The sequence below is a fragment of the Equus przewalskii genome, chromosome 15, assembly GCF_037783145.1.
Source record: "Equus przewalskii isolate Varuska chromosome 15, EquPr2, whole genome shotgun sequence".
Taxonomy (NCBI): Eukaryota; Metazoa; Chordata; class Mammalia; order Perissodactyla; family Equidae; genus Equus; species Equus przewalskii.
The window spans coordinates 31,806,537-31,826,319 of NC_091845.1; the positions used below are offsets into that span (position 1 = coordinate 31,806,537).

A 19,783-nucleotide genomic window follows, 5' to 3' on the forward strand; every position below is an offset into this window, starting at 1 on the left:
AGGCACACAAGACTCTGCCCCAGACAACCCCTCCCACTGCCAGGGAAGTTCTCACAGTGGATAGTCCATCTCTAAGGATGTGTAGCTCCCAGTGCAAGGGGACACACACCCCGTCCCTTCATCCTCACTGTCCCCCTCATTCTTCCCACTAGACTCTGGCCAGCTCCCCACTGAGAGGGCCTGGGTTGAGCCAGATTTCTGCAGAAAGCATCATGCTTCTTCTCCTACAGAAGGTATTTTTCACACAGGGGGACTCTTTTCCTCAAGAATGAAAGAATCTCAGAGGTTTGGAACAACTGCTTAGAATACTATGCTTAAGCAGTAACAGACAGGCTTCTCTGCTGAGTTATCTGCTCCCCAGACCCCAGAGGCGTGGAAATGAAGGAAAATAAAAATTTAAACAAATACAAAGGAATTCGTACAAAAGGGTAGTTTTTTAGGCTCTTACTGCCTAAAATAATCAGAGCAAAGCAACCTAGATGGCAAGATCCTATCTGTATTCCTGCATTTGGGGGACGATCTGGAGCCTAAATAGTATTCTGGGCCTGAGGGACAAAAGGCTGACCTGGCTCTTTAAGAAAAGTCTTTGAGAAAGACTCTACTAAACCTCTTGTTAAAAGGGTAAACTAAGCGGGGCTGGCCCCGTGGCCGAGTGGTTAAGTTCGCGCGCTCCGCTGCAGGCGGCCCAGTGTTTCGTCAGTTCGAATCCTGGGCGCGGACATGGCACTGCTCATCAGACCACGCTGAGGCAGCGTCCCACATGCCACAACTAGAAGAACCCACAACGAAGAATACACAACTATGTACCGGGGGGCTTTGGGGAGAAAAAGGAAAAAATAAAAAAAAATCTTAAAAAAAAAAAAAAAAAAAAAAGGGTAAACTAAGCTAAAAGGGCCAGCAAGGAAAAACAAAGGTGTGGCAATCCTTTCTCTGTAAGTGGTTAATCAAAGACTAAAAGGCAGCTGGGCAAGGATGGGAGCGTATGTCTAAGAGAGAGGTAGATATTAGGTCTTGAATTTCAAGAGCTCAGCGTTTCCCTGCTAAGACCAAAAATGGAGGTGGGAGATTGGGTTGGGGAGATACAGGCTAGCTTCCTGCTTGTTCTTGGGGAATCCTTCAGGCGGTCCTGTTAGAACCAGTCAGGCTTTTTGTCAGTGCTCCCAGAGAGGTTCAGAGCGAAAGGCACGAGGAGCCGTCCCCCACAGAGAAGCACTTCGACAGAGCACAGATTACATCCTTCATGTCCAAAGTGACCGGGCACAGCACTGAGGGGAAGGGGGCCTGGATGGGGCCTGGCGGACGAGTGATGAGAAGGACCCTACCTGCTGGGTGGGTGTGTATTTAACGGTGTGGGAGTAGTCGTAATTATCAATGATATCCAAATCCTTCACTGCGTCGCCAGGAAGGGGGCCGCTGAACTGCACGTTGAGTGGGGCTTTCCCAGCCCCTTTGGTGTAGACAGTGAAGTGGGTTGGTTTCCCGTTTTCCACACCTGGAAGGATATGCCACGAAGTGAAGTGAGGAGACGGGCCTGACTGGAGTGGTTTCACTTTTAGAACCGGTTTGACAGGTTCATCAGCACCAGCTCCACCACGGCAGCCAGTGACAAGGGTCGGTGCTCAGCCACTGCCAACAGCTCAGGCAGGAGCACGGCCCCTGCCGAACTGAAGCCCCGAAAGAATATCTGCCTTTAGTGGAGATAAGCCCTTCGAGGCCCCGGACCAAACACGCCCATTGCCACTAGCCTGCAGAAGCCCTCTGGGTCGGCACCACACACATGCCATCTTACCTGATTTGGTGAGCCCCGGGCCCTCTGCCTTCACCTTGCTGGCGTCGTGGGAAGGGTCAACTTTGACTCTGAAAGGGCTGGCGGGGATTTCCTGTAGCAGAAACACTGTCTCAGGAGGAAAGCCCCTGAAGCAACAGCCCGAGCTTAGCCTTCTGCTCAACACACAGCACAACTTTGACTTTAGTGGGTGGTGTGCAAACCTCTCTTACCAGAGACCAAGTCTTCATACTCTGGCATCAGCTAAGGGCCATAATCGGTCACTTATGAATGCCTGGATGGCTGACATCACAGGCTTTGACCTGTTTTCTGCATAGCTACAGGAAGGTTTCCGACAAATAAATCTGAAAACTCTGAGCCTTTAACACCAAATGTTGAGGACTTAGGATGCAAAAATACTACCAAGAATAAAACCAAAAATAAGAATAATATACAGGATCGGGGGGAAGGAAATGTCCTCCAAGCATAGCTGAGAGCTAAGGATCGGGGAATGCAAGGAATTGATCAGAAACAAAATGGTTATAATTCTTCAAAAACAATATTGCCAACTGTCAGAATAAAGGCAGAACAGCTTCACTGGATGAAGCCAACTCGAGACAACACCTTCAAGCACAGAACTTCCTCCTGAGGTCCCTATTTTTATGTGAGGTTAATTTGAATCATCAGGATTCCATTATCCACTGTTTCAGGTACTGCTCACCCTATCTTCACCATCACACAAAAATATGAACTGTACGTGAGACTTCAAAACTCCTCTAAAGGCTGAGGCCAAAGTCATTGCTTCAAAGGGGTCGAAGTAGAACACATCTAGAAGTTAATCATGTTTCAGTCAAAAACTTGATGAAAGTTTATAACAAGCCAGTCTCTTTCCAGAGCACTGCTTTACCCAGTGAATGCACCGGGCCTCACTCTTGTTAGAAAGTGGTAAGAATTTAGTTCCGAGTGCTTTTTTTCCCCTTCTTGGTTTTAAGGAAGCAGAGAGGAAAACTATGGAGCAGAGTTCTCAAGACACCTTCCCTGTGGCTAAAAAAACAAAAGGAAATATGCACATAGGTGGCCAGAAAGAATCCGGCCCAAACACACACCTCAGACGCAAAGAGAACTTTGATAGTATATCGCCCAGCAGCAGGAGGCACATATTTGACTGTAAACGTGTCGTTGGCGTTGTGAATAATGTCAAAATCCACGTCTTCCTCATCCTCACTTAACACCCGGGCATCACATTTAATGCCAACGCTGACATCACCTGGAACAGACCAGCTTATTAGCACCAGTTTACAAGAAACAGCATGTCCCGGGCAATCACTTCCAGCTCAGGTGAACACCCAAAATAAGCAAGTGAGTAGTTTCCAGGAAGAAACCTGAGAAAGGGATGGTAGGAAGTCAGGGTTTTGAAGAAGGGATGGAAGATTAGCAAAGATATCACCAAGCAACTGACACAGAGGCTCAGTAGATGAATAATTACCTATTCAGGTGGACTATTTCCTGGTTCAAAGTTCACTGCCCTTGAAACCTTACGAAAAGAACTCTCTTCCCCAAGGAGCAGCAATCGGTGTGTTGGGTGAAGCCCCCTCTCACCTTCCCCAGCCTCAGTACAGTCCACTGTGAAGTGAGTAGGCTCATTCGCCTTCAGTCCACTTCTCTCCACGCCTGGCCCAAACACTTTGACCTTCTGTGGATGGCTACCCTGCCCGATGTTGACCTAGAGAGGACATGGAGGAAGTTGTAATCAAGTGCTCCTCCACTTGGACTCAGTAAAATATTGTTAGTTAACATTGTCAGAAACAGTCCTTTTGTACAATCTAGAGCACTCTGCTCTTCAGGCCATTTCATCTTTCAAGGCCCACCAAGGATGGGTTCTTTCCATATATCTGCCTTGGCCATCAGGCATGTAGCCCAGATCTGCCGCAGGACTGGGCTTTTTCATACAATGGCCAGGATTCCACCTGATAACCTACCCTGTAAGGGCTGTGTGGGATGTTCACACCTCCCCAGACCACAGCAATGGTGTGCTTGATGGCCTTAACTGGGGTATATGAGCAGGCATATGTGCCATCCATCCGGCTCTTCATCTGGATGTCGATGGGCTGGCCTTCCCCGTCCTGCAAAAGAACAGGGGCTAAGAACAGAGCTGGTCCTCACACTGTCTCCATCAAGCAGGTCCACCATGGCCTCCCAAGACAACCAAGTCACCATGCTCTCATCCAACAAAACTTCATGGAGCAACTATAATATGCCATGTTCTCACAATACAACGACCACGAGGTGATAAAATACTACATGCATTTATTTATTTTTAATTATTAAGAGCAAATGGCCCAAAAAGAAAGCCATGGCCACTCAATCCTTCTTAATTTCAATTTCTGCATTTAAATCCTTTGGCCAAATTCAATTAAATTAGATAAACATATTTAATAAATCCTTGTTTAGAAACCTCCCATCATGGCTTAGGTAGCTTCAGTCACACCAAAAGACATCTACAGGGAAATCTGAAACAATCAAGCCTTGCTTCCATAGAATACAAATCATAAAGATGAAAAAAGCACCCTGCTTAACATGTTAGAATTTCATTTAATCCTCACATAACCCCATGAATAATAAAAATTCCCAATGTGTAGATAAGGAAAACTGAGGATCAGATAGACTGAGCAACTTGCCATTATACTGTCGGATGTTGTCACTTGCCAATTACCTGCACAGGTGGCCCCTGGAAACTTACCTGAGCAAAAATCTTTAAGGGAGCTTTTCCAGCATCCTTAGGATCCACGGTGAACTCGGCCAGGTTGTTGACTATACAGCCAGATTTCTCCAAACCCGGCCCGTACGCTCGGACCTAGGGTAAAGGGCCAATAACGATTCTCTTTCTGTGTAACGCCCCAACTAATCCCCTATAGGAAGACTGGTGACCAGCAAATAGCGGAAGAACAAAACAATTTGTGTTTGGCTTCACAGCACCTATGTGACTGGATGGTTATGGAAGGAAAATGCTAAAGTAGGTTGCAACTTGAAAATAAAAAACAGTATCATTAACCTCTCATGAGAGAAAACGCTCTTACACTAGGCCTCAAACTTTATTTGAGCTCCCTGCTTTATTCTGAGCTGACATAGAGAACTTCTAGTACCTAGGGCAGGGACCTCCAACCATGCCCAGTTTCAATGTTCCCAATTTGAGGGGACTCAGAACTTTTACCACAGACAACATTCTAAAAGTTTGCAGCCCACCAAGAGCAAAGAACCAGCAGTTGGCTAAAGAGGGGTAGCTACCAGCCCAGACTGACATCAGCCTGTGGACAGCTGCCCACGTGGGCCAAGAGGGTGTGGGAGACTCCTGTTGGCCAGGCTGGCTCAGAGTTGATGGTAATCAGCCTGCTAAAGGTTTGAGAGAAGCTCTTGGAAACACTGCAAACACTGCTCCAATTTAAGAGAGGCAAGCTGGGGAGGAAAAAAACCCCTTTATCTATGGAGTACCTTTCCTTTTTTTTGTAAATGGTCAGATACTTTTCCCATTTTATTTTTTTATTTTTTATTTTTTGGTGAGGAAGGCTGGCCCTGAGCTAAAATCTGTTGCCAATCTTCCTCTTTTTGCTTGAGGAAGATTGTCACTGAGCTAACACCTGTGCCAATCTTCCTCTATTTTGTATGTGGGATGCTGCCACAGCATGGCTTGATGAGCACTATTTAGGTCCACATCTGGGATCCAAACCTGTGAACTCCAGGCCCCCGAAGTGGAATTTGTGAGCTTAACCATTATGCCACTGGGCTGGCCCCTGGAGCACCCTGAAACAGTAACTACAGAAAACGGCAAGATGGAAACATGATGCTCTAGGTTGCAAGAAAATAGCAGCTAATGGAGTCCCCTATGTGGGCCAGGCACTGGGCTAAGGGCTGTCTTTTTCCCTATAACCTCCTCGAATCATCACAGAAACTCTGGGAAGCAGACACTATTACCATTCCCATTTTATAAAGTAAGACAGCAAGAGTCAGAGAGGTAAGTTACTTGCCCAGTGTTAGAAAAGTACTAAGCAGTACTACCAGGATTCCAGTGCAGGCCTATTTCCTTCCTAAGCTCTAAATGGCTCCTCTGTGCCATCTCTCAACATGCTGCTTAAGGCAACTGTTTAGGCCCCGGGGAGAGTGCCAGGAAGACAGGACAGAAACACAAGCTGATTCACCAGATCCGGGTTGTAGTCTCCCGTGGCTGGGTGGATGAAAGCCATGTATGGACTGTCCTTGATGTCCTCGTCGTCACACATGATGTGAACAGCATATTCACCGGGCTCCTTGGGCCAGTACTTGACATCACACGATCCATCATTCTGGTCGTCATACTCAATCTTTGCCTGGGAGGGGCCTTCAATGGCAAACCCTGGGGGTGGGAGGGCCCCTGGTTACATGGTTGAAAGTACCTATGCTATGTTACTACCAACTTACTCTCTCTGCCTCCCTGAAAGCCAAGTATTGGCCATAAGATTGAAATCTGTTTGTGTCCCTTTCCCATAAAATCAAGCCTATTGACTCTTCACTAGAGGTGGAAGGTTGGATTGTATACTTCATTTTTTTTTATATATATATATCATGTAACAAGGAAGGTCATTCAGCAAACCTTTTTGTTGGCAATATAGCAACACGTGCCAAGAGCCTTAGAAAATGTCCATCCTTTGCCCCACCAAATGCATTTCTGGGCTTTTATCTGAAGGAAATAACCAAGGATATGTATAAACAGTTACATACAAGGATATGCATTCAGCACTGTTTTTATAGCAAAACCCTGGAAATAACTGGAGAGCCTAATGGTAGATATATCCATGTAATGGAATTCCATGGAAGCCATGGAAAATCAAGACATAGCCTCTAGTTATCTGAGGCAGAAAGATATAAAGACTTCCCCCAGATATTTTTTATGGCAGATCAATATCTGTAGGTGTACATACAGAAAAAAGTCTGGAATGATATACCAAAAGGTTTAATATTATCTCTAGTCTACAAGGATATAGCAAGATGTTTATTATCTCTCCAGAAGGAAAAATTAAACGTGATTTCCTGTTTTTCCCTCCTTGCTTATTTCTATTACCTAAAACAGAGGTCATTAAACTATGGTTGGTAGGTCAAATCTGACCCACTGCCCGTTTTTATGAATAAGGATTTCCTGGAACATAGCCATGCTCCTTTGCTTATATATTTTCTATGGCTGCTTTCACGCTACAATGGTAGAGTTGAACAGCTGCAACAGAAAGAATATCACCCACAATACTTAAGTATTTGCTATCTGGTCCTTTATAGAGAGATCAGTACTGACCACTGATCTAAAATGATCATATATATATATCTCTCAGATGCTTATTTAAAATATACTCAGTTATGCTCCAAAGAATATTTACTTCCTGAATTCCTAATTTCAGCAAAATGCAGGATCGGTCAACAATATTTGCTAAGTGCCTACCATGTTTCAGGCACTGTTTGAGGCATAACATCCATAGAAGGCCTCCGCCCTGGAGGTCTAGTGGATACAGGAATGCTGGTGCCAGAGGGAGAGGGCAACTGGAAGGGTAGGAGGAAAACAGGAATTGCAATTCCACAGCAGTATCCAGAGGCAGCCTCAGATGGTCATGAGGCCAGGAGGCTAATGGTGGTAAGGCTCAGAGGAGGCCCCAACACACAGCCTGACACCTGGCCCAGGCACCCTGTAATCTCAGCTCCTGAGAAGCTGCGGGTCAGCTCCTTCCACTTACCCAGAGACCCCACTTCAGAGCCAACGGACTCCACCACAAAGTCCGCTGAGCGCCCAACAATCCCGCCATGGAGGCCAGGGCCCCAGGCGCGGACTTTCTGCATGCCTGCTTCAGGACCAACTTGAACTTCAAAAGGGCTAGAAGAAAAGGAACGGAAGTCTAAAGAAGAGCAAAGAAAGGGCCAATAACTACAGCCATAAGCTGTATACACATATTCTTTCTACTTGCCTGGTCCTTTTACCTGCACCCCAATCTCCAGCCAAGCCCTTTCTCCACGCAGGTCCCCCAACAACCATTGTTATGTCAACAATATAATGTAATGCAGCTGCCTTGGGGTGCTCAGGTGGCCACTGGATTGGCACTCAAGCCGTAGTGCCTTGCATTATCCTTCTGGTCATTTACCTTTTGTGAGCAGTGCTCACCAGACTGAGCCCTGGCAAGTATGAAAGTGCGTATTTTTCCATATCCTGCTTATGCTATAACAAGAAAACAAGGTTGAATAGGCTTTATCTCATACATGAATAAATGTGCTTTAACTTTAGACAGGAGATTTTAGAAAGTTTACTTAGATTCTCAGAACCCTCTAACGCCCAGATATTTCTCAAGGTAAAATGAATTAATTCAGAGTTTAAAGTTGCCCCCAGGGGAGCTGGAAAGCACGTGAATGGGAGGGAGGGCAAGTGCAACGCCCACAAGGCAAAGCTGGAGGCAGCGTCCCTTGGATCCTGACTATACTCACGGAGAGGATCTTAATGTAAACCACAGCAGATTTTACCCCCATGGCATTGCTGAACAGAGGCACACACTGAGAGAAAGAGAATCTCAGTTTACATAAGGGTGTACACACAGCCCATTTGCTATTACTGCTCCTGGCTTCCCGGCCTCCCACCAGCCCCAAACCGCCAGCATTTGATTTAAAGCAATGCAGCTGAAACCACAGTGACTTTCTGGTGCTTTTGAGAACAGGCCAAATGTCTGTGCTGCTCTGAAAAAAAAAAAGGTTTTCAACAAAGCCAATCTCATTCTTTTCTGCAGCCCAGGAAGCAGCCACCGTGAGCCTGCCCTGAACTGAGCATACCTCAGGCAGAAGACAGAACTCCAGCTGGAGACTCACCTCTTTGGAATGTGGTGTCCCCCCCACGTGATGGCGATGCTGTATTTCCCCGGGGTGCTGGGGTAATATTCAAATGCATAGACTCCATCCAGAAAGCCTTTCTGCTTCACCAGCTCCTCCAGACCCTCTGCGGGAAGGAAGCACGTCATCTTTCCAGTGCAATCCCAGGCTCAGAACGAGAATTAAAAAGGCAAGAATAGGGGCTGGCTCCGTGGCCGAGTGGTTAAAGTTCCATGCACCCCCCTTCAGCAGCCCAGGTTTGCGGATTCAGATCCCGGGCACGGACCTGCTCTACTCAACAGCCATAATGTGGAGGTGTCCCGCGTACAAAGTGGAGGAAGAGGCACAGATGTTAGCTCAGGGCTAACCTTTCTCAAGCAGAAAAAGGGAGGAGGACTGGCAACGGATGTTAGCTCAGGGTGAATCTTCCTCACCAAAAAGGGAAAAAAAGGCAAGAACAGAAAGACAGCAATATCTACAAAACATAAGCCACATAGGAAAACTAAGCAGGCTGCCTCAAAATATGGGGGCCCCCAAAACCTGGGAGATTACCACAAAGCTGAAAATAGATCCATCCCTACTTTAAAGTATGGGGAAATGGAAGATTTCCCAGCTAACTGGCTTTAGAAAGTTCTCTCAGCTATGAGGGGGGTATGAGATCCTGAATCTCCTGGTCTGTCTAAAGATTAATCTAGTCACATCTCAATTTTTCTCAATGACCATAGCTACCCATCTTAGCCGCCCACAAAAACTGGGGAGGGAATGAACCTTCATGAGTATTTGGCATGAGTTTCAGGTTAGTGTCCCAGCATATCTTTTTCAACTAATGCCAGACAACGAAAGCAAGAAATCTCTTGTATGCTGTCTATGACAGGACAGGTTTTAGATGCTACACCACAAACTCCAGAGCAAGCCATCAGGCAGGAACTTGTTTTATGTTGAGCCCTGAGGTTTGGCCAGGAAAGACATTTAGTCAAGCAAGAATCCAAAGTCAGAAAAAAATGCCTCCTTGGCTCCTGTAGCAACAAACCAGGAGGGAGGGCAGCCCCAGAGCAGCTTGGTTTCCAGGTCTGGGCAGTCTAGAACCTTGGCTGCCCTTGGGGAACAGCCTGCCCTGAAGCTTGGTGCTCTGAGATCAAATATTAACTTTCCGGAGCTCAGAACACCCCTCTCCTAGCCTGCTGGAAACACAGAGGGTGAGAGCAGTCCAGGCACAGGAAGCTCAAGATACCACAAGGCATGGGAGTGAAACCGCCAAGGGCTGCTACACCTGCAACTAGAAATGCCAAGCTGCTTATCTGTTCCGGCGAACGCTCAAGGACAGGGGAGCTACTCGTCCCTGTGCATGCTCTCTCCCTTGCTAAAAGAAGGAGCAGGAATGAGCTGCAGGGTGCAACCCACCCCTCCATGAATGGCATTTATCTACAAGGAAAACTTACTCTTAGGGAATTTTATTCTCCTTCTGTAAGCACTGATCATAGTGATTAGGTACTTGACATAATTTCATAGTCTATAAAATGTAACCTATGGTAGGGAAATTACTGGCTTTGGAGACTGTGCTTGAATTCCAGCTCAGATGCTTACAAGCTGTGTGACGTAGGGCAAGACCCTTCCTCTTTAAGCCTAGGTTTCCTCAGATAAAAAATGGGCCACTTCAGGTGTTTGTTCCAAAGACAGCATTTCCCAAACTCCAGTGCATCACTGCTTTTTTCACTCCCAGAAGTCTTAATATAATGTGAAGCTGTCAAGTGACCACTGTTCCCACCTGCATTCAAGGGCAGACATTACTAATCAATCACTGCTTCCTTCCCCATGGAGCCCAGACAGCCTCAAATCTTTGAGACAGCTCTCTGGGATACACTGATCAGAACTGGCCATGGGGTGAAATCTATACGCCGTGTCTACAAAGTTAGCCAAAATCACACCTGAGATAGGGATAAAAGGAACACTTACTAGGACCCTTCACGGTTACGCCGAGCTCCCCACTTCCGGCAGCTTTGGTGTCAACCTTGAAGTCTGCAGTCTCCCGGATACGGATGCCTTTGGGCTGCAGGCCTCGGCCACTGGCCCGGCAGGCGTTTGGACTGCAGGCTGCAAGCACAGTTTCGACATCAATTCAACCTTTCATTCTTTAGTCAGGGTTGAGCAAGCCAAGGTAACTTGGAGCCACCCGCCAAGAAAATGTTTGCTTTGCACAAAGAGTATGCAGCAGTTGCCCGAGACCAGCGGTCTTGTTCAGAGAGCACACCAGGCTAGCAAATAAGGACACAACATAACTTTGTCCAGCCACATCACAGAGGGACTAGGGGAAAGTTACTTTGGCGAAGAAAGCAGAAGAGCACAGCATGGATTTGCTGGGCTCCTGGTAGCCCCTGAATTCTGGTGTTTATCCTCTCAGTGGTGAAGGAGAGTTAAGATCTAGTGCTGGACATCATTCAAACCTCATTGCCACACTCAAGGGCCCAGTAATTGGAAAGACTGGACTTTTTCAAGTCTACTTGGAAAATGTAGCACTTGAAAACATCTCACCAGGTTCCAAACTTTGGGTAAGCCATTTTTAAAAGTCTAAATATTGTTGTCTTCCACAAGAAGAGCCAGAGGATAGCTCAAAAAGAGACCAGTTCAGCCCCACTTTGGCCAAGGTAGACAAACATTTTAGTGCTGTCTGTTACAAGATCCTTTGCAATGTGGGCAGCTATAAACACAACAATTAGCAATAAACACCACTCTTAATTTGACTTCTGGATCTAGTTAAAAAAATCTAAAGTTGTAAGTCTAAAAATTAAGGACAAACGCAGCTTCTAATATTCCTTACATGAGAGATCCACAGACTACTGTTCCACGGGGTTTGTCTGAAGGTTGATAAAAGACATGCTTGTACTCCAGGAATTCTTTGCTAACATGGGCAACCTTCTCCTTAAGTATAGAAATTGGAGAATAATGGGTCAAATGTTCTGTTGCTTATTAAGTGGCTTTTCCTTTCCAAATCTGACAATGCTTATTTGACAGCTCTCTATACACTCGTGACACTTTACACTGGGGGTCAGAGACTCCAGAAACCAAGACTCTTTATTCCATAGAAGGAAAGTAATTCCTCCTCCCTCAATGTCCTTGGCTGGCTATTTGGCGAACAACTGCGTCCCAAAGAGAAACGCACATACCCTTGGAGCTGGAGATGATTCTAGGTAGCTCACGGATGAACATACGTTTATGGTGGCACTGTATGGCAAGTGACATTGGTTTTCCATTGTGAGAGTGATATATAGCTTCTCTTTTATATAAAATCATTTAAGTGAAGGAAGGGTTAGTATACCAAAAGAAAAACTCTATCAATTAAATACTAAATAGTACAAGTGATGAAGCAATATGCCAGAAATGAAAAAGGTAGACCATGAGTGAGAGGAAGTTGGAAAACACCATTAGAACTAGAAGAGCTGTTCAAAATTTTTTCCTGCATTATATCAAAAAGAGGTTTGTTTAGGAACATGTTGGTTTCATTATTTTTCTTTGTCAAGGGGAGAAAAGTTGGTCATACCAGAGATAAGTCACAACAGGATGACAGACTTTCCTCAAAGGGTTTAAATGTGTCTTAAAAAAAAAAACGCTCATGGAAATTCTGAACATGTGCAGTAGTCTCAACATCAAAAGGGTAACTGCTCAGTTCATATAAACACTAAATGGAGCTAAAGAGTTTAAAGGAAACTGCCAGGTTCTCCATCATTTTGAGATGTCTTAGAGATGTTTAAATGTAATTAGACAGTGGGTTTGGGGTCTGGCTGGACAAGTTGTAATAACACCTGCATTGTAATTTCCCAAGGTCACAAACAGCACAGGCCCAGCTGACATCTGCAGGCAGCACCAAGAACTGGCACAGAAGCCCCACCCAACCAGCCCTTACCAAGAGAGGTGCCTCTGGCCCAGTGCTCTCAACTAGGAAGCCAACAGCTTCGGGGTCCAGGCTGGCCCAGAAGCAGGATTCAGAAGAGGAAGCCAGGTCTGCAGATGCAGATGTGGAGGACAGAACAGGGAAAGGCAAGTACTGGTTAGAAAGGGCAGCAGAGTTGGAAAACAAACAAACAAACAAAAAAAAAGGAGCAACAAAGTCAGAAGGAAAGAGTCTGACATTATAGAAAAACGTGTTCTTCTGGGTGCAGAAGGAGTTTAGCAGCGTGGTTAAGGGGTCAACAGAGACCTGGGCTCTACTCCTACTGAGGCCTAGTCCATACTCACTGATACCTTAAGTTATCTAAACCTCAGTGTCTCTCCTTGCAAACTGCGGATACTAACAGTACCTGGAACACACAGGCTGGTGTGATGATGAGATGCAGTCGTGCTGAGTGACTGGCGGCCAGTAAAGGTCAAGCAGTGGATGCCACAGGGCACCAGGAATGTTACTGCTGCTAACCTCAGCCACGGACGCCAACTCCTCAAACAGCCTCAGTCTGGCATCTCGCAGCAAGGATAACAACTCTCCTGTACGAGTGTTCTGGGGAGGATTAAATGAGTTGATACAAGTAAAGCACTTGTGTCACTGCACAGCTCACAGAAGGATACAAGTATTAATATCTTGAGGACAAAGTAAGCTACTTCTGGCAGAAAGGAGACAAGCATGAGTTCACTGTTGTGCCCTGACTATTCTCCTGGCCTCAGAGCCCAGCCTGGAGCACAGTCAGCCTTAATGCTAGAAGCAGAAGAATTGGTCACCCTGGCACTCACCTTCCCCAACCTGCACAACAAAGGGACTCTTGGGAATGGTGTCCCCAGCGAAGGAGACCTTGATTATGTGGGGGCCAGGTTGCACTGGCTTGTACACACATCGATACACCTGGTTTCCTTTGTCTTCCACAAGCAACTCCACGGTGTTCTTCCCCTGAGGATCCTCCACCTCAACACCAATGTCACCCACGCCAGCACCTATGAGAGGGAACATTCCGTGAGCCGCCCATCATTCTCTCAGAAAGCTCACTGCTGCTGAGTGCAAAAGCAGGTACAAAATGCAAACCACAGGAGACAGAGGCACTCAGAAGGTCCACACCAAGACGTTTGTTAGCAATTGTTTTCTTGGGAGGGCAGAGGTCATGGCTGAACTTTTGCCTTTTTCTCATTCTCTATTTTCTAGATTTTTTACATTGGAAAGAAAGCTAACAATTCAAGAATTGTGTCTTATTCTTTCTTTTTCTTAATCCCCCTCCCCAATAGGACCTTGTAGAATTTGGTCTAGTACATGATTCTTAAAACTCAGTTTCTTTGAAACACTTATTTAGTCCTATCAGAAATGTGTACAGAAACTGATTAATGACTAGTAATCAAAGTCGAGATTGAATGTAAGATTTTAGAGAAGCTGTTTTTGAAAAACCTAAAAATATAAAACATTTTAAAAAGCTATTTTTGCTGTTGGTTGTTCGATTTAAAAGACGAAAGGTCAGGCATCCAAAATCTTCGGATTCCTGAGGATTCTCTCAGGCTTTGGCCTGATCCATGGAGGAGAGGCACATCACCTGCCGTGTAGATGTCAAAGTAGGTGGGCTTATTGGCGATGTTCCCTGTAGCTTCCAAGCCTGGGCCTTTCGCAGTGACTTTGCTGGCGTCTCCATGGGCCTTGTCAACATTCACTTCAAATGGGCTCTTGGATATGTGCTGTCCTGCAAAGAGGACTGTGACCTACAAGTGACGGACAGGTGAGATATAACCACTTCTCCCTGCCCAGCACGACCAATATATCAAGTCACATGCATCGACATTCTTCTCTTCTCTCCTGACTATCCACACAAAGGAAGCTGGAACCACGAGCCCTGGTTAAGTGGCCTGAATGGGACTCCCACCTGGCCCCATCAGCCATATGGATGGGGTGGGCCCGGGGCATTATGCCTTTAGCAAACTAAAAATGCTGCTATCAGAAGGCTTAGTCTCTCAAGCAGTCTATGAACAAGACGTTTACTTGAATCTCTAGACATTGGACCCTTTAAGGCAACTGCAGAAGGGGCCACTGCCCCCCAGAACATAACGCACAGTTCCAGAATTTCAAACCCAGAGTCAAAGTATTTTTCAAGGGACCAAGATCATTCTCAAATACACAGATTTGAGATAAAATACAGATTTCCATCTAAAACTTGAGCCAGAGTTCTCATTTTTTAAATTTTTCAAGGATATGGGGTTGGGTTTCATATGAATTAATTACATCATAAATGCTCCCTTCGAGATTTTTTTCCCCAAATTCATGATGTTCTAAGGGTATGAGAGGAATCTACAGCCATGGTTCCAGGTGTTCACTAAAACTCAAGGTGGTACGTATGGTCCATGTTTTGAAGTTTTGGCATGGTACCTGGGGATTGGCCTGTGTGTGCTGTTGAGGCTTTCTTGCAATGAAGGGCTCACTCCTGGATCACCCCACCCTCCTGCAAGACTCACTTAGTGCCCATCCTACAGGCCAACTAGTTGGACACCAACTCAAACAGAATTCAAAATGTTGCTGAGACAAAGGGCCTGGGGGCTGGATTCCTATCATTTCTCCAGGCGCATGGGTGGGCCGCTGGCCTCCACTATAGTGGAGCTCAGGCTTCAGGGCTGACAGGTCCTCCAGAGCACCTCGATGGGGAATACTTAAAGACAAAGAGCCCACTGCTTAGCTTCTATACACCAGGCATATCACTCCATGGCCTAGGTGGAGTTAGAATTATCTTATGACATTGCAAAGAACTTAGTGGAATTCAATCTCGATATGTTAGTTAACGTCTCAAGCCTGATTCACACAGATCCCAAATCTTCTACAATGAGCACAGATACTTTCATAATCAGAAAGGAAAATCAAAGTTAACTTAAGAAATCCACTCTTCCTCCAGAGATATCCTCCTTCCATACATATGGAAGCAAGCCCAGAAGAGCAGCACAAGCGCGGGGAACGACACCCCATCTTACTTTGTGCAGCCCAGTGACCTTCGGCAGGTACTCCACAGAGTACGTCTTGTTCTTGTCGTTGGCTGGGGTCACTTGTGCCTAGGAGGGAAGATGACCAACAGTTAGAGAAGGTGCCAAGCGTGAGTAAAGAGCATGCTGTGCCAGCTGAGGTCCTGAAGCGAGCTGCCAGGTCAGGACCCTGAAGGCACTGACTATTTCCTGTCCCACCCACTCCTGCCAGACATCCCAGGGGAGAAGCAGCCTGAAGTCACAGGCACAAAATCACATAGCACAAAGGTATAACCAAGTCAGGACTCTCCACTCTTTCAGGGCTGGAACTCTCCAGACAAGAGAGAAAATGAGGCAGGTAACTTAAACCTTTATTGGCTCAGTAGTTATTGAGAGTTACAAAATGCCGGGCCCAGTGTCAGTTACCAAAAATAAAACAATGAATGAATCAGGCACAATCCCTGCCCTAGGGGGAGAAACTTAAAATTTCAGATGGTGCTGAGCACTAGGAATAAAATATGATCTTAAGAAGATAAGTGGACTGAGAGAACAGCATGTGCAAAAGCCCTGAGGGAGAAACCAAAGGATGGTCAGTGTGGGAAGAGAGTAGGGCAAGAATCACTTCGTTATTCTGGCCACTGGTATCTAAAACCTCAACTAATAAGAACTTTGCTAAATCCAAAAATCCAAAGTATCCTTTATTTTATTAAACATTGTGTTCTTGGGTATCAATTTATATTATTTTCCTTTTTTTTTTTTAGATTGGCCCTGAGCTAACATCTGTTGCCAATCTTCCTCTTTCTTTCTTTTCTGCCCAAAGCCCCAACACATAGTTGCATATCCTAGTTGTAAGTCATTCTAGTTCTTCTATGCGAGATGCCACCACAGCAGGGCCTGATGAGCGGTGCTAGGTCCACACCCAGGATCTGAAGCAGGCCACTGAAGCGGAGCATGCAAACTTAATCACTTGGCTGTGGGGCCAGCCCCTATGTTATTTTTCAAGGCACAGCCCTCAGAGAGGTTATTTTAACTGCTGTAAGCCTCAAGATCCCTTTGGTAAAAAACAGTGCTTGTCATGAGTTTTAATGAGGAAAATGGAGGCACAGTCCGTGGCTGTGTCACAAGCCCCAAAAGCTCCATGGGATGCTGGACAGGGCAGGCAGCATCCTCCAACATACCTCTTCTTTGTTGCCTTCTGGGTCCTCAACAAACACCATCAGGTCTCCTTGCCCAGCACTGATGGTGTCCACGGTGAACTTGGCCGGCTGCTTCACCATGTTTCCAGTGGGCTCAATTCCTGTCACGGGTTTACACACGCATGTTACAAGCTGGGCCAGGCCCTGACACAGGCCGTCAGCCACTGTGTCTCCAAGGAACTGAGAGATGGGACCCAGCCCCACAGCTGTCTCGTGGGAGACAGGGACAAACCACTGGAACAAAGATAGTCAAACGGGTTGAAAGCCCTAATTTTGTCCTTGTTATTTAAGCAGCAGCCTATTCTGAAATATCCAGAGCAATTCAGTCAGAAGTCTATACAACTGTGAAAAACAATGTGGTAACTAGCACTGGGGGCTTGACTTGAGGAAGGGGACACACGGAGGGGAGGAATGAGGTATGAGAGAATGGCTCATTTTTCATCAAACACCAATTTTTTATGACTTGAAATTTTTAAAAATTGCATTCAACTATGTTTTAAAAATTAAACTTTTTATTATGAGATGAGTGAGTGGATTAATTTGAGATAAAGTCATATGCAGGTGTAAAAAATAATATCCTTCACCCAGTTCCCCAAATGGTTATTTCGTACAAAACTCTAGAACGATATCACAAGAATGGTACTGACCTTGACACAATCAAGATAACGAACATTCTATCCCCACGGGGATCCTCGAGTTGCCCTTTTATAGCCACTGCCACTCCTCCTCACCCCACCCTCTTCTCACCCCAGCTACCACTAATCTGTTCTCCATCTCTATAATTTTATGTCTAGGATATTATATAAATGGAATTGTATGTCATATAACCTTTTTGAGTTGGCTTTTTCCACTAAGCATAATTCTCCATAGATTCATCTAGGTTGCTGCCCGTATCAACAGTTTGTTCCTTTTATTGCTGAGTTATATTCCATGAGAGGAATGTACTACCGTTTGTTTAACCATTCACCCATCAAAGGACATCCGGGTTGTTTCCGGTTGTCTAGTACCGATAAAGCTGCTATAAACATTTGTGTACAGGTTTGTGTGTGAACATAAGTTTTCATTCCTCTGGGATAAATAAATGCCAAGGAATGCAATTGCTGGGTCGTGTGGTAGTAGTACGTTTACTTCTTTTTAAGAAACTGACAAACTGTATTCCAGAGTGGCCGTACCATTTTACATACCCACCAGCAACGTATGAATGATCAGAATCCAGTTTCTCTGCATCCTTGCCAGAATTTGGTGCTATCACTAATTTCTACTTTAGCCATTCTGATAGGTGTGTTATGGCTTTAATTTGCATTTCTCTAATGGCCAATGATACTGGACATCTCTTCATATGCTTCTTTACCATCTGCATATCTTCAGTGAAATGTCTATTTATGTCTTTTACCCATTTTCTAGTTGGATTGTTTGGTTATTTTTTTGTTTTTTGGCCTGTTGAGTTTTGAGGGTTCATTATGTATTCTAGATACTGGTGCCTTATATATTCTAGATAATTAGTGCTTTCCAAATATTTTCTCTCAGTCTTTAGCTTGTCTTTTCATTCTCTTAACTGCAAAAAGTTTTACATTGTTTTAAAAAGTTTTTAAAAGTAACATCCAGTCCCCAGGCCCTTTGTCTCAGCAACACTTTGAGTTCTGTTTGAGATGGTGTCCGGGTGGCTTGTAGGGCAGGAGCTGAGTGAGTTTATCCTACAGGAGAGTGGGGTGATCCAGAAGTGCACCCTTCACTGAGAGAAAGCCCTGGACAGCACATGCACCCCAGTCTCACGTACCAGGCCAAGACTTTGAGACAGAAGGTACTTTAAAAAATATTTTTTAAGTTTTAACTTTGATGAAGTCCAACTTCTCATTTTTTTCCTTTTACACATCATGCCTTTGGCGTTAAGTCTAAGAACTCTCTGCCTAGCCCTAGATCCTAAAGATTCTCATCTACATTTTTTTCTGAAAGTTTTATAGTTATATGTTTTACATTTAAGTCTGTGATCCATTTTGAGTTAACTTTTACATAAAGTGAGAGACTGAGGCTGAGGTTCATTCTCCTTACCTATGGATGTCCCATTGTTCAGGCACCATGTGTTGAAAAGGCCCTCTTTTCTCCACTGAATTGCGTCTGCACCTCTGTCAAGAATCAGTCGTGCGTATTTTGGGGGTGTCTTTCTGGGTTCTTGATTCTGTTTGGTTGATCTGTGCGTCTATCCCTCTGCCAATATCACAGTCCTGATTTCTAGTCTAGCTTTACAGTTAAGCCTTGGAATCAGGTAGACGGATTCCTCCCACATTATCTCTCTTTTTCAAAATTGCTTTCCCTACTGTAGTTCCTTTGTCTTTCCATATACATTTTGGAATAATAATATTTTCTAAATCTATAAGAAATCTTTCTGGGATTTTAATAGCAATCGTGTTAAACAACAATTTAGGGAGAAACTGACATCTTTATTCTTTGACTTTTTCAATGCATGAAAACATGTCTCTCCATTTATTTAGGTCTTCTTTGAGTTTTTCATCAGTGTTTTTGTAGTTTTCAGCATATAGATCCTATCATGTTTCATTACATTTACATCTATTTCTCAATTTTTCTTGGAGCAATTGTTCAGTGGTATGGTCTTTTTTATTTTGGTGTCTTCATGTTCATTCTAGTAGACAGAAATCCAACTGATTTTTGTATGCTGATCTCGTATCCTGTGATCTCGCTGAACTCACTTATTCAAGGAGAGCTTTTTTGGTAGATTGTTTAGGGTTTTCTATATAGACAATCATGTCATCTACAAATAGAGACAGTTTTATTTCTGACTTTCCAATATGTATGTCTTTTATTTCCTTTTCTTGCCTGAGTGAACTTGCTAAAATTTGCATCATGTTGAACAACAGTGGTGAAAATGGACATCCTCGCCTTGTTCTTGATCTTAGGGAACATATTCAGTCTTTCACCATTAATTATAATGTCAGCTGTAGGCTTTTTGTGGTAGTTACTCTATATCAAATTGAGGAAGTTCTCGTCTATTGCTCTTTTTCTGACTTCTTATCACGGACGGCTGTTGAATTTCGTCCAG

At 44.9% G+C, this 19,783-nt stretch overlaps 1 protein-coding gene and 1 long non-coding RNA gene across 6 annotated transcripts in view; one reads left to right on the forward strand and one right to left on the reverse strand.

Moving 5' to 3' along the window:
- The window catches only part of FLNB (filamin B), a 133,527-nt gene that overhangs the window by 51,796 nt on the left and 61,948 nt on the right, over window positions 1-19,783 (reverse strand). For all 5 annotated transcript variants that reach the window (XR_011526888.1, XR_011526887.1, XM_070574810.1 and 2 more), the window contains exons 5-18: window positions 16,711-16,829; window positions 15,545-15,622; window positions 14,128-14,290; window positions 13,346-13,543; window positions 10,583-10,720; window positions 8,630-8,756; window positions 7,516-7,652; window positions 5,959-6,152; window positions 4,506-4,619; window positions 3,745-3,888; window positions 3,365-3,488; window positions 2,872-3,032; window positions 1,790-1,880; window positions 1,323-1,492 (exon numbers count right to left, since the gene is read on the reverse strand). Coding sequence is in view for 3 of the 5 variants with exons in the window: in XM_070574810.1 (XP_070430911.1) it covers window positions 1,323-1,492; window positions 1,790-1,880; window positions 2,872-3,032; window positions 3,365-3,488; window positions 3,745-3,888; window positions 4,506-4,619; window positions 5,959-6,152; window positions 7,516-7,652; window positions 8,630-8,756; window positions 10,583-10,720; window positions 13,346-13,543; window positions 14,128-14,290; window positions 15,545-15,622; window positions 16,711-16,829 (1,958 nt within the window). In the remaining 2 variants the exon portion in view is untranslated. The remainder of the gene's footprint in view (window positions 1-1,322; window positions 1,493-1,789; window positions 1,881-2,871; window positions 3,033-3,364; window positions 3,489-3,744; window positions 3,889-4,505; window positions 4,620-5,958; window positions 6,153-7,515; window positions 7,653-8,629; window positions 8,757-10,582; window positions 10,721-13,345; window positions 13,544-14,127; window positions 14,291-15,544; window positions 15,623-16,710; window positions 16,830-19,783) is intronic.
- Window positions 7,857-14,738, forward strand: LOC103550594 (uncharacterized). The gene is made up of 3 exons (XR_011526890.1): window positions 7,857-7,963; window positions 8,551-8,819; window positions 12,447-14,738. It is a non-coding gene; the product is annotated as an uncharacterized lncRNA (long non-coding RNA).